The sequence below is a fragment of the Sorghum bicolor genome, chromosome 3, assembly GCF_000003195.3.
Source record: "Sorghum bicolor cultivar BTx623 chromosome 3, Sorghum_bicolor_NCBIv3, whole genome shotgun sequence".
Lineage (NCBI taxonomy): Eukaryota > Viridiplantae > Streptophyta > Magnoliopsida > Poales > Poaceae > Sorghum > Sorghum bicolor.
The window spans coordinates 6,093,729-6,106,995 of NC_012872.2; the positions used below are offsets into that span (position 1 = coordinate 6,093,729).

The 13,267-nt window shown below is 37.4% G+C and overlaps 1 protein-coding gene across 4 annotated transcripts; it reads left to right on the plus strand.

Annotated features, from left to right (window-relative positions):
- On the plus strand, nucleotides 2,406-8,087 carry LOC8073300. Of its 4 annotated transcripts, XM_021457806.1 has the most exons (6): nucleotides 2,406-2,842; nucleotides 4,567-4,826; nucleotides 5,090-5,169; nucleotides 5,592-6,834; nucleotides 6,943-6,981; nucleotides 7,173-8,087. In XM_021457806.1, the coding sequence occupies exons 2-6, from the start codon at nucleotides 4,670-4,672 to the stop codon at nucleotides 7,784-7,786; spliced, it is 2,133 nt and encodes a 710-aa protein (XP_021313481.1). In that variant the 5' UTR covers nucleotides 2,406-2,842; nucleotides 4,567-4,669; the 3' UTR covers nucleotides 7,787-8,087. The 4 variants fall into 4 exon arrangements, with proteins under 4 accessions (XP_021313481.1, XP_021313482.1, XP_021313479.1 ...); XM_021457807.1 differs by lacking the exon at nucleotides 6,943-6,981; XM_021457804.1 differs by having other exon boundaries at nucleotides 2,407-2,842; nucleotides 5,592-6,981.

Here is a 13,267-nt window from a genome sequence, read left to right on the forward strand (position 1 = left end):
TCCGTAACATCGAATTTTTAGACACATGCATAAAGTATTAAATATAGATAAAAATAAAAACTAATTGCACAGTTTGGTCGAAATTGACGAGATGAATCTTTTGAACCTAATTAGTCCATGATTGGACAATATTTGTCAAATACAAACGAAAGAGCTACAGTGTCGATTTTGCAAAATATTTTGAAACTAAACAAGGCCTTAGTAGTATTTCCTGCATGTTTCAGAAGTAGAAATATCCGTGATCCCTCTCAACTCTGATGATGAAGACTCCCCACCTGCAAACTTTTGCAGGATATAATGTGGGGTCTAATAGCTAATTCTTTTACACATTTTAGTCTCTAGAACAGCCCGGAATATATGCAATTTATATGGAAGAAGCAAAGGATCTACATAAGTAGAAGAGGTCAGCACAAGGACACCCCAAGTTTATCCTTTCCCATCACTTTCTTTTCTTTTCTTATCTTTTTCATGATGATTATGACGCACTCCAATGAAAATCAGCCAAACATCATGCGAGGGAACCGCACCTGCTACTCCATAAGCATTGACCAGGTCAACGCAAGCAAATCGATATATTTTCTTACACTTCAATTTCTTTCTTTTTCCCCCTTTTTGATGAAATCATTGCTCACTGAACTTTTTAGATGTAAAAATATCTTGGGAGGGGTCAGTCAGTCAAATTCACATAAGCTTTCTTCTCCATGGCCCACCACGACGCCAATGGGGCCTTGTTTAGTTCCCAAAAAATTTTGCAAAATTTTTCAGATTCTCCGTCATATCGAATCTTTAGACACATGCATGAAATACTAAATGTAGACAAAAATAAAAACTAATTGCACAGTTTAGTCGGAATTGACGAGACAAATCTTTTGAGCCTAGTTAGTCTATGATTGGACAATATTTGTCAAATACAAACGAAAAAGCTACAGTGTCTATTTTGCAAAATATTTTGTAACTAAACAAGGCCACGGTGAAGTCCACGGAAACGGAGTCTGAAATCAAGGAGAAACATGAGGCTTTATTTGTTGGAGCACACACAAAAGCACACGATTGTTTTTATTTATATCACTGTAAAAAAAAGGCATTAGCTGGACGACAACGCCGCCCTCTGTACTCTCACCACATCGATTTATGCGTGTTGTTGGTGGCGTCCGCCTTAATTTTGCTCACTAGGCGGTTGACAACGATGACAACCGTCATCTTTTGGATTCACTATTAATTCTCAGTAGTACTCTTACAAGATTAATAAATCTAATCACATAGGAAGATGATAGCCTCCGCCCCCAAACATAAGGCATAGACGTATTTTAAAATTTAAATTTTATTATCTTTGACTTACAATTAGTCTAATTACATCAACAATTTATATTACAAAAGTAGTTACATTTAATTTGTATTTAGAAATACTCTCTAAGGAGTAAGGATCAAACTTTTATTTCTAAGACGGCATCAAGACAAATCGTGTCTTATATTCATGGACAAATGGAGTAATTCCAGTGTCCATAGGTAGAGAGAATTTGGATCATAGACATTCAAGAGTACATATATATATATAAAGGAAATACACATACATTTCTAGCCTATTCAGTCATTCTACACAGTAGGACCTTGCTGGCTACACCGCTCCAAAATGTAGACATAATAACCCAGGTTCGAGGCAATCCTAGACCAAAATGTTTTCTATGTTCATCAATAAATTAGTAACTAAAGTAAAATAGTTACGTGGTATTAGAATTAAAAACCAAATAATAGGAAATAGTTTCTCAGAGTCCGAAAAATATAATAAGTCCGCAGATGATAGGAGAGACACGTAATTAGATGACAGTTTATTTTCAAAAAATCATCCAATAAGAATATAATTTCTATGTATGATTTTATAGTATAGAAACTACTCATCTATCTCAAATTGTAAGTCGTTTGACTTTTTTAATATAAAGTTTGACCACTTGTCTTATTCAAAGTTTTGTACAAAATATCGTTTTTTTGTTGTGTATTGGTTTATTAATAAAAGTTCTTCAAGAATGACTTAAATTTGACTATATTTGCACAAATTTTTTGAATAAGACGAGTGGTCAAACTTGGAATAAAAAAAGTCAAACGACTTACAATTTGGAATGGACCTCAAATTTTCTATTTTAGAAGTGTGTTAAGGTCCGAGTGATTCGTTCTTCTACCTTTCCTTTACCTTCCTATTTCGGCATTTCGCCACTAGCGTCGGCAAATAACCAATCAAACCCTTATTGCATCTGTCATTTATTAATTATTATTATAAGACACTGAGATTTCAGATCGCAGCACAATTTTTACTTCTTTGCCAAAAAAAAGAAAAGAAAAAAAACACTCAACTGTCCAAGCGGCGGAAGTTTTCAACTACCAACACGACACCCGCCACCAGGGGGACATCCAGGCAAAGGCCGCCACGGACCGGAATTTAACGGAAACCCCCTCGCATTTGCTCTCCCTCGCTTCTCGGATCCACCGTTTCTTTCCATTCCCGTTTCGTTCCTCACCAACTCCTCCTTCCAGAAGAACTCAGTCTCCGATCCTCGGTTCCCAAAACCTGCCGGATTTGCGGCTGCAGGCGTCGCGGTCGCCGCCGTCGTATGAAACCAACACCAACCAGGTCAGTTCCAGAGGAGAAAGAGGAAATCTTTTAGGCCGCCGTTCCGCTGCGTGTTTCATTCGCGACTACTTCTTGGTGCCATGGCGGCGCAGGCGCTGCTTCGCGCGCGCGTTTAATCTGTTCGTGGAAAGGCGTCCATAGGCCCCTGTTGGTTTCAGGGACCAACAGGAGCCGCGGAGAACTGCATGCGAGCGCTGTTGTTAGCTCTGGAGTCTGCAGGTGATTTGTTTGTTTGTTTCCGTCCCTGTTAAGTTCTTCAGAACGCGTTTTCGTCCTGTGCTTAATTTGGTTGCGTTTTTTTTTGTTCCGCGCTGATTTTATTGTTATGAAGGAAAAAGATGCTTTTTTTTTTCTTTTCATCGTTTTTGTTTGGATCGGTAAGAGAAGATGTGTAGCGGATGCCACCGTTTGGGCTTTGTTGACTGAAAAATACTGCTTGTTCATATCTGTTTGTATTTGTATGCGCATCAGGATTAGTGTTTCCCTCTGTTTTATGATTGTTTTCGAGTTCCGTGCCTGATGGGGACATTAAGCACTAGTAACCAATAAATCTGTCACGTTTTACGGAACCTGTTGGAGACGTGGGGCTAAAAAGTGATTTGTTTTTTTTTTAAAAAAAATCATGGTTCGAGTGACATGTGGAGTCATGTAATTGCTCCATCAGTGTTTCTCCCACTTGTGAAACTTTGAGCAATCATACTGGTGTGTGTATCACTCTCCCTCTTCTTGGCTTTGTTTTCTTCTGAAGATAGGTTTCTAGCGGATCATGATCTGATTGATTGAAGAAATGAAAAGCTTATGTTAGTCAGTAGAGTAATAAGAAGTCGGCAATTATATTTCTCTTAGAAGTTGAAACAAATTTCCTAGCTTAGCACAGTTTCGATGGACTTATAACAAGACATGTGATTTGAAGGCTTTCCTTCAATTGAACTGTCACAGTTCTCGCTAGTTGGTCTGGTTTACGGAATTAGACCAGCGGTGTGGTGACATATTAGTACTTCAACTCATTTATTTCTGGATTTCGAAATTTTGTACGGGGTAACTCACATTTCGGCTTTGCCCCTTTTTTCCTGGCACTCTTAAATTTTGTAGTGATGGACATTTTTTTTTGGGTAGTTCATAAGAAAGGTATGCGCTTATGTTTGCTGCTTCATGCTCATGTTCATTTCCTAATTATGCTGGCAATAAAATACTGGATATAAGCTTAGCAGTACATGTTACTTAACACGTGGCTAATATTTCCCAAAATTTGCTTTTCCCCATTAGAAGCTTCCTCGTTCCCATGTTTGCACCGACCGTTTCTTTTCTTTTCTTTTGTTTCTTTAGAAACGTGCAAGAGAATTGCCGACTGAAATGCACTGAGGATGTTTGGCCATGGCCAAGTACTTAGGTAAAAGAAGGCCTGAAAATCACAAAGTTTTTCTTCATCTGGGTGGCTATACTGGTGTATAGTTCATTCCTCTATAACCATCTTATCATTGATGGGCATTAGAGACACTAATCTGATTATTGATTAGCAATGGATACACGAACTAACACGGATAGGGAAATATATCTTATAATTATCCTGCCTTAATAAATGCCTCCATTGCAGTTGGGGATTGCTGTCTTCATGTTTCCGGAAAGCAGAGTGTTATGTCGGCATCTTTGGTTCATTAGTCTAGAAAAGATGGGGGAAAAAAAGCTTTGTTAAGTTGGCTTTTATTCGCACATTCATCGATTGTGGTGCAAATTATATTCTATCTTACTTTATGCGTTTTCTCAGGATTAGCTTCCTCCTTTAGCTTACTGAATTTGTGGACACTTGGTTGGAGACCATCTTTTCCTGTATTAAGTTTGTTCGGCACATAATACACTTTTCGTATATGGTTTGGAGACAATGATTTATATGGAGTTGGATTGGCATTAGGTTTGTTAATCAGTGGACAGTCTGTTCATGACAGGTGGGAAAGTGAGCAAAGCTGAAAGCGTGTCCCTTATTTTGCAAGGGTGGTGCTCATAAGGAACCACCCCCACCCCTCTTCTTTGCTGGCGAGAGAACACCAAATGGCCCAGCTGTTGCACAATCAGGATTCTGCATTCTATGGCAAGGAATTGCATGGGTGCCGATGGGGTATTCTTCAATTCTTTGGATTTCGCCGTCGCCTGCGGTCCCCAAAGATGCTATCTGACAAGAAACATGGTCAGGAAAAAAACAGTCGTGGTAAGTTATTGAGTCCTTAATTCTCTGTTTTTTTTTTGCGAAATGGATTTGAATACTATCATAAGGTAGTGGAGTGCAAGAAAATCCATGCGTCTAAAACTATTTTTGTTTGATCATCAAGATAACTGGCGAATCTAATGATTCAAAGTAGCTAAACTGTTTACAATTTGGCTTTTACAGTGTACTGATGTTGGTTTGTCGTATGCATGAATAGAATAAGACAAATTATGCTCAGAATCCATACTATTTATCGTATGATACAGGAAGTAGACGCCGAAGCCACTGCTATGCTCCATTGACAAACGAAGACAGTGGAATTCTGGATGATAACAAAAATACTGAGGTATATCAGAACCCATCCTTGAATTTCAAATTAACTGTTTTTTCCTTGAATAGTACTTTTTTACTGTATTCATCTCCTGGTCTGTCTTGAATAAACCATATCTTCACTTCCTATATGTTGCTTGATGGTTAAGCACTTGAATTTAATGCATTACCATGCTCTGGCTATTTGTTTCCCTTTCAGTTCAAACCAGCACTAATTTTTTTGAACTGTGTCTGCCTTCTACGAATTAGTTACTACTTGTATGCATTTTTTGTGGTTTTTTAACTGTAGATATGGTATATCAGATGCTTATTTGAATATAGTGTTCAATACAAGCAGTTTATAGAAGTTCCTCCTTCCAAACCTACATATAGTTCTACACGGACAACTAATTCATTTGAAGATGATTCCCCTTATTCCTTTGATTTCTTCTAATTCAGGTCACAAAAAAACAGAAGGCCTCAAAAAGGAAGTCTGGTAAGGCTAGTTTGAGGTCCTTGATTCTAAGGAAATTATATGGAAAGGAAGGTCAGAAAGAAAAGATGCTTCCAGTTGCACCAAAGCTACTCCGCACTATTTCGATACACTATCTAGAAAGTAATGAATATGTTCTTGATGGTGAATCCACTTCAAGTGGTGATGGTTCTTCACATAGTACTAAATTGTCAATGCAAAATGCTACCGATATGAATTTGCACCATGCTACATCTAGCATCCCAGATGGTTGTGATAGTGATTTAAGTTCTTCACTTCTCCTAAAGAGAGATGACATCCGTATGAAGCGAAAGAGCCACCGTAGCATTTCAATGGATGGGATTCTTCATAAGGTCCCTTATGGACAGAAGGTGTCTGGAGATGTAATCAGTGAAGGTCTCCCCCGATCAGCCTCTGCCTCATATGATAGGGATGGTGTGAAACCTTACTTTGGTACTGCTACAAAGAGGCATGTAAATCAAGGCTTTCGGCGTTCACGTTCCCTAAGTGAATCTTGGGAAAATTACTCACGCTTACTTGATTCCATTTCAAGTAATGAATCCAAAAGAATACTGACCAACTCTAAGTCTACTAGGGATCATTCCCTGGATGGCCCTAGAGTGATTACTTCATTGCAAAGAACTTCTGAAGCTTTCAGGTCTCAAGGTTTTGATAAACATGATGAAAATCTTGTAACTGCAGAAGATGCATTGGAACCACATGTTCAAGAGAAAACTGACATCAATATAATTGTGGAAGTTGTTAAGGATGAGAGTTCCTTAGATATGGTTGCTGGTGTCTCTGAAAATCCTGCTTTACCTGATGAGTGCGTTGACGACAAAACAGAAGAAGACACATGCACTGCTCCTTCACCTTCAGAGGTTGATATCTCAGAAGAACAGACACTAAGTTGTGGTCAGATTCCCTCATCTGAAGTCGAGCTGTATGACATACAAGAAGAACATGCAGAAACTTATGATGATGATCAGATCCACTCATCAACACAGGCTGATGCCTGTTCTACATCATCAGAAGTTGACATACCAGAAGAACATGCAAAAACTTATGATGATGATCAGATCCACTCATCAACACAGGCTGATGCATATACTTCTCTATCTTCAAAGGAGTTCACCATTTCAGAAGAACACACTCCAATTTCTCATGACAGCCAAATGCACTCATTCCAGATTTCAAAACCAATAGAAGGTACTTTTTGTGTTCCTTACCCCAGTCACGAATTTGAAGCAGACATAAGTCTAAGCTGTGAACAAGAAACTGAAAGCCCAATGTCTGTTCTTGACGTGGCCTTCTCAGATGATCCTGATCTTCCGGTGAAACGCACCCTGCTGGATGGTGAGAATTTCATTTTAGATCCGTAAAACCCTAATGTGCATTATTCGTGACCAATTTATATTAAATTATGACCCAAAATCATCTATTGCACTAACACTTCAACTTCTTGAATTTACTCTTGCATTGTCTTCTCTTGCTTCAAGCACTACTTGCAATCTTTAGTTAATTTTCTTGGTTTTTGCCTCTTGCAGATACATTGCTGAACCCAAGAATTCTCCATCTAAATGATGCTGATGCTTCAACTGGCACTTCTATCGTACAAGAAAGTGACTTTGATGGTCTCCAAGTAGATCCAAGGCAGGAAATTGAGTTCAACTATGTGAAGGATATATTCAAAAAGTCTAGTTTCAGCAACGAAATACTGTTTGATGAATGGCATTCACAGAACATTACAGCTCTCCAACAAGTGGACTGCCAACACTACGAGGCCGCTGCAGCATCATTTGACTTCACGGATATGTCCGCTGATCAGCTACTTTTGTTCGACTTGACAAATGAAGCCCTGCTGGACATTTACAAGAAATACTCTGTTTCCAAGTCTAGATTCTCCTGGTTCTCATCTTTGGATAGACCAAAACCTGTGGGAAACCGTGTCCTCAATGAGTTGTGGTCTAGAGTGAGCTACCATCTGGATGAACGATCATGGTCCAGCATCGAAGTCGACACGATTTTGTCGAATGACCTAGCCAAGAGCGATCCTTGGACGAATTTTCCAAGAGATGCTGATCATCTGGGGAACAAGTTGGCGGACTTTGTATTCGACAAGCTTCTGACTGAGCTCGTTCTTCAGCTTGCAGAGTTTTGAGTGCAGGCATTTATTTTTGTCCCCCTTTTTTTGCGTTTATTATGAGTTCTATATTGTGCAAAGGCATGGGGTCATTCTGTTGTACATAGTACAATTTTTTTGTTTTTTTTCCAAGGACGAGATAATCTGGGGATTATTGTTGTTGTTAGGTCCTAGGAATTCAATTTATGTGCTGGAAAGTTTTGCCTGATGAGTACTAGTATAAGTGAATGGAAGAGCAACATTTTGCTCCACTATTTGTACACCTTCAAAAAACTATTTGTATATATAATCTTGAAGATGGAGATTTTGAAATAGAATCTGTCATGCAGGCAAATGTGAAAAGTGGCACCTCATGCATCGATTCTAGTTACAGAGCTAAACATTTCTTGGTGATTTGTGGAAAATAAGTCAACGACCTTGGAAATGTGAATCGTTTTGGGTTAGGCCTTGTTTAGCTCCGAAAATTTTTTGGATTTCGTAACTGTAGCATTTTCGTTTTTATTTGACAAATATTATCCCATCATAGACTAAGTAGGCTCAAAAGATTCATCTCGTGATTTACAGGCAAACTGTGCAAATTAGTTTTTACAGGCAAACTGTGCAAGTTTTTGGTTTTCAGTGAACTAAACAAGGCCTTATTTACCGGCGCGGCTGCAAATTTACGAAGCTGCAGTATTAATTTGTAGGAGCCAGATACTGTAGCCGACCAGAGCCGTTCAGTGACCGAGACGTGTGGGCTTTACTGGGCTGGTCTACAAAGATGGGCTGGGCTGGGCTTCAATCAACTGATCGCAGCAAGTCCATGGAGCTGAGGTGCTCCTGGATTCGGCCCAGCTAATAAGCTGCTAGGGTGCAGACGTGGTCCAAGTCATCTGCCAAACTGAACATGATTGGTCCAAAAAAAAACGCGCTGTGGTGTAGATTGAAAGATCCCACTACTTTTCTTTTTTAGAAAAACTAATTAATTAAGCTTTTTTTTTTTGTGGATGTGTATAACACATGTTTTATTAATTAAAAGTAGAATGTTAAAGTTATAATACTCAGTAATTAAACTATACTCTTAGTTCGTCAGATGTACTCCCTTCGTTCCCAAATAAGCGCTCATCTCATATCGAGGTGATTAACCTGAAGTGAAGAGAAGCCTCTAGAGAGATGATGATGCACATCTCCGATCTCAAAACACTTCTGAAGTTAACATTTCAGAGGAGTGTCCTTCCAAGGAGAGCTCGAACCTTCTTTGGTTAACATTTTTTTTTCCGAATACTTTTTTTTTATAACTCCGAATACTTTCTTTGGTTATCTAGCGCACGGCTCCAATGTCTTCAAATCTGTGAATTTTCATAGGGAAGAGACCGAAGTGCTGTATATGATCGATGATTGAATGCAGATATTTGTGGATGATGATGATGATCAGGATGACTCGAGAGCCTTCCTCACTCATGGTGGCCACGAAAGGTGACGATACCTGCAATGCACGTGCACAAACACTGCAGAGAGCCAGAGGCGACAAACACCGTCGCCTAGACTCTAGAACCTCAAGCATACAATACGAGCCTTTTCGCTATTTAAAAAGTCATAGTTGAATATATTATTTGTTAATTTATTATAAAAAATACTTTTTATAAAACAAACGCTCGTTACGTAGACTAACTTCTTTGCCACTGACTTTTTTTTTTCTTTTTTGGCGGGGCGAAGTGTCCTGGGTCCGTTTGAAACAGAGAAATACAAAGTAGAGGAAAAATAAATAAAATATAGAAATAGAAATGAGTATTATAGATAGAAAATAAATATTGTTTTTATAGAAATAGGTGTTTAGAACACTAATATCCATTCTAGTAAACAAGGGCATGCACATCTCTCTATTTACGGCCTTGTTTGAATATCTATATATCACATCAATCTACACATTAATCCACCTCAACACATATAATTTTACGTAGATATATAGATATCCAAACAAGCCTATATAAGAGTTTCAAGTGGATATTTTATTTCTTTAATTAATTTCACAAATAAAAGCAAAAATTTCTATAGAGAATAATTCAAGTTCTTCATTCCAAACATTATGTGTTCGGAGTATACTCTCTCCGTCCCAAAAAAGTGATGTTTTTGACTTTCAGACATCGTGTTTGACCGTTCGTCTTATTCAAAAATTTTATGTAAATTATAAAATAATAAATTAATCATGGGTAAAGTATCTCTAATGATAAAATAAGTGTTAACAAAAATATATAATATTTATGTAAAAATTTTAAATAAGACGAATGATCAAATAAAATGTCTGAATTTCTAAAACACTCTTTTTGAGACGGAGGGAGTAGAAACCAAATTCCTTTAAAATTTTCAAAAAAAAATCTACCAATCCAAACAAGCCCTAAGCGCAGGCACGTCTGAGTTTGACATGACATGCATGGTTTCTTCTCCTGGAAATAATTAAGCCCACAACAGGAGGGAAAACCAAGAACGAAAGCAGAAGGGATAAGGCCATGCCCATGACGCGTAGGCACGCGACGCACATGTCTACCCAGCACCGTAGACGGTGCTACGTGAATGCTACAGTTGATGGAAAAGATGGCGCAAATGGCGATGCCCATATAGAAAAAAAAGAGAGAGTGACATTTCGTAGCTAGGGCACCAAGGTCTTGTTTAGTATAAAAAATTTCAAGATCCCCGTCACATCGAATTTTACGGAACATGCATGGAGTATTAAATTTAGACGAAAACAAAAACTAATTACACAGTTTGTCTGTAAATCGCGAGATGAATCTTTTGACCCTAATTAGTCTATGATTGAACAATATTTGCAACAAACAAACGAAAGTGCTACAATACCTAAAATCCAAAATTTTTGCCAACTAAACAAGGCCCAAGTTTCTGCCATCACTATAGGTGCCGCCACCGCACTTCAGGCCTTGTTTGGATGTAGTCGGATTCGCATCAATCCATATGTGTTGGGGTGGATTGGAGTGGAACTTGAACTAAATTTCACCCCAATCCACTCCAACACATGTGGATTAAAGTGAATTCGACAACATCCAAACAAGGCCTCAGTAGTAGAATTGGACATTATAACCAATTATCATTGCACTGGTATTTCTTTCTCCCTTTATTTTTTTCATGTTATATAGATGCACCACTTTTTTTCAGTATAACCTCGGTCCTAAAATAAGTATCTCTCATTTCCCAAGAACACTTTTAAATTTAAACAAAAATATAAAAAGAAAATATTAATATTTATAGTATATAATTAGTATCATTATTAGATAGATCGATCAAATATATTTTCATAATAAACTTAGACAGAGATAGAAATATTGATAATATTTTCAGTAAAATTAGTTAAACTAAAAAAAATGACCGATACAAATATCATAGTGGCACTTATTTTAGGACGGATAGAGTACCTCTTTGCCAAAGTCACTAGTAGTAGTCTACTCTATGTCCCAAAAACTTGTAATTTGTGATTTGATCTAAGACAAACCATGTTAAGTTAATTAAATGCTTGGATAATACTCCTATGTCAGTAGTAATACTTATGACGTCAAATAGATAAATTTAGAAATATATTCCGTGAATGGATTTAATGATAATCATTTGGTATAATTTTTTTATAACTTTTGGCTATGTTTGGTAGCAAAAGAATAATTTTGGTTCTCAATTGAATCAGTAGAATAGCTGCCAAACGGCAAAAATAGAGAAACATTTTTCAAGATAATCACTTAGAACCGATCCTTGTTTCTTTACTAATCCATAGAAATATAAAAAACCTAGTTTTATCTTATTCTAGTTCTATAAAGTGATTCGATTCAGTAGAAACATTTCTAGAGAAAAATTGGATCTGAAACATTAAAGAGCACAACTTGGTTGTGGTATATAATTTTACATTAAACTTATAAATATTGATATAATTTTCAATATACTTAGTCAAACTAAAAGGAAGTTTAACTACTTGGTAAGCAAGAGATGCACTTTCTTTGAGATACAGGAAGTTCATCTCTCTGCGAGTGCGGTGATGCCCTATCCATAATGTTTTAGTCCAATTTGTAGACATTACGTATGGGAGGAGGGGTGTTATTCCTGACACTCCCACGAGGGGACACTAACTTCGGATCATCGATTTCCTCATCAATTGTCGTGGAGAGGAAAATTTTAATATACATGGTGAATAGTCAAAGGTTAGGGTGACAAACCTACAGCCTATAGCAACAAATGAATACAGTAGTTTTAGATGTGTTTTAGACCACATCAAAGACATTAGATCTTGCAATGTCCAATGTTTTAGATTAATCTTGGATTCAACATACCGACGGTATACTTGATTTCGGTGTTCAATAAAACTTCTTTCCCCATCGAATAAAGCTATTAGGAAAGATAACAATCGAAGAATCTAGATATAGAATATTATATCCTTTTATGTCATTTTTTTTTCATGTACAATTTGGAGATTTACTCCATCAAGTTTTAATAGTATAATAATCCAAAAGGCAATCTTTTATCTTTAATCAAGTTATAAGAAACAGCATCAATATTTATGTCTTTAGGTAAGTTATAATTACAAATATTTAAAAAAAACAAATTTAAAAATGTTTGATTTTTTTCAGAAAACAATAATTATTTTGAACTGAGAAAGCAAGTAATAAAAAAAACAAAAATAGAAAGGTAAGGAAGGTGGACAACGATGATTGATAGATGGTGCACGCAAACAGCAGTCGAGAGCAGTAGCATGCTGTATCCACCACCATCCGTCCATGTACCCTACCTTACCGTGTGCTGCCATTTTCGGGGTCCATTTCAATTTTGCCAATATGGTGACCGCTCGAGGTGGAGATAGGACGATGATAGGAATAGGGATAGGAAAGGTCGGTCCGAAACACTAATATCCGCATGCATCATGATATTCTGATTCCTCGCTGCCTTTACTAAAAGTTGTCGATGCACGGGGCACCACCAATCTTTTCTTTTGCCAACAAGCAATAATTTGCATCAACATTTGGACACATACACCACCGTACGTGAAACATATACTACAATGTTTTGTGTAGTTTCCACCGAAATTCATTTGTTGCTATAGCAATCTTTTTCGCTCTGTCTAAAGATTGGTAGGAGCACACCATATTATCTGAGAGGGAGATGCAATCTAGTTTTACACGTCACTTATGTCTTGACTACTTCCTCCGTTCCAGATCATAAATCACTTTGATTTTTTTATATATTCACTAAGTCAAAGCGACTTATAATTTAAAACAGAGGAACTACATCACGCTGAAATTAATTTATGGTGCTATGACAATCACACGTTGTTCATGCATCTGAGACGTCGCCCTACCCTGAGCATAATGCTACTAGTTGCTAAGGACACCCTTGGTAGGGAGTTTGTTTTTGAAAGAGACGCTAGAGTACTGCCCAATCACTTAAACGTCTTGTTTAGGACACATATTCTAGATCGATTCTGGTGAAAAAAAAAAATCATATGAACCCTCCAAACGTCGTGCTTTTGCA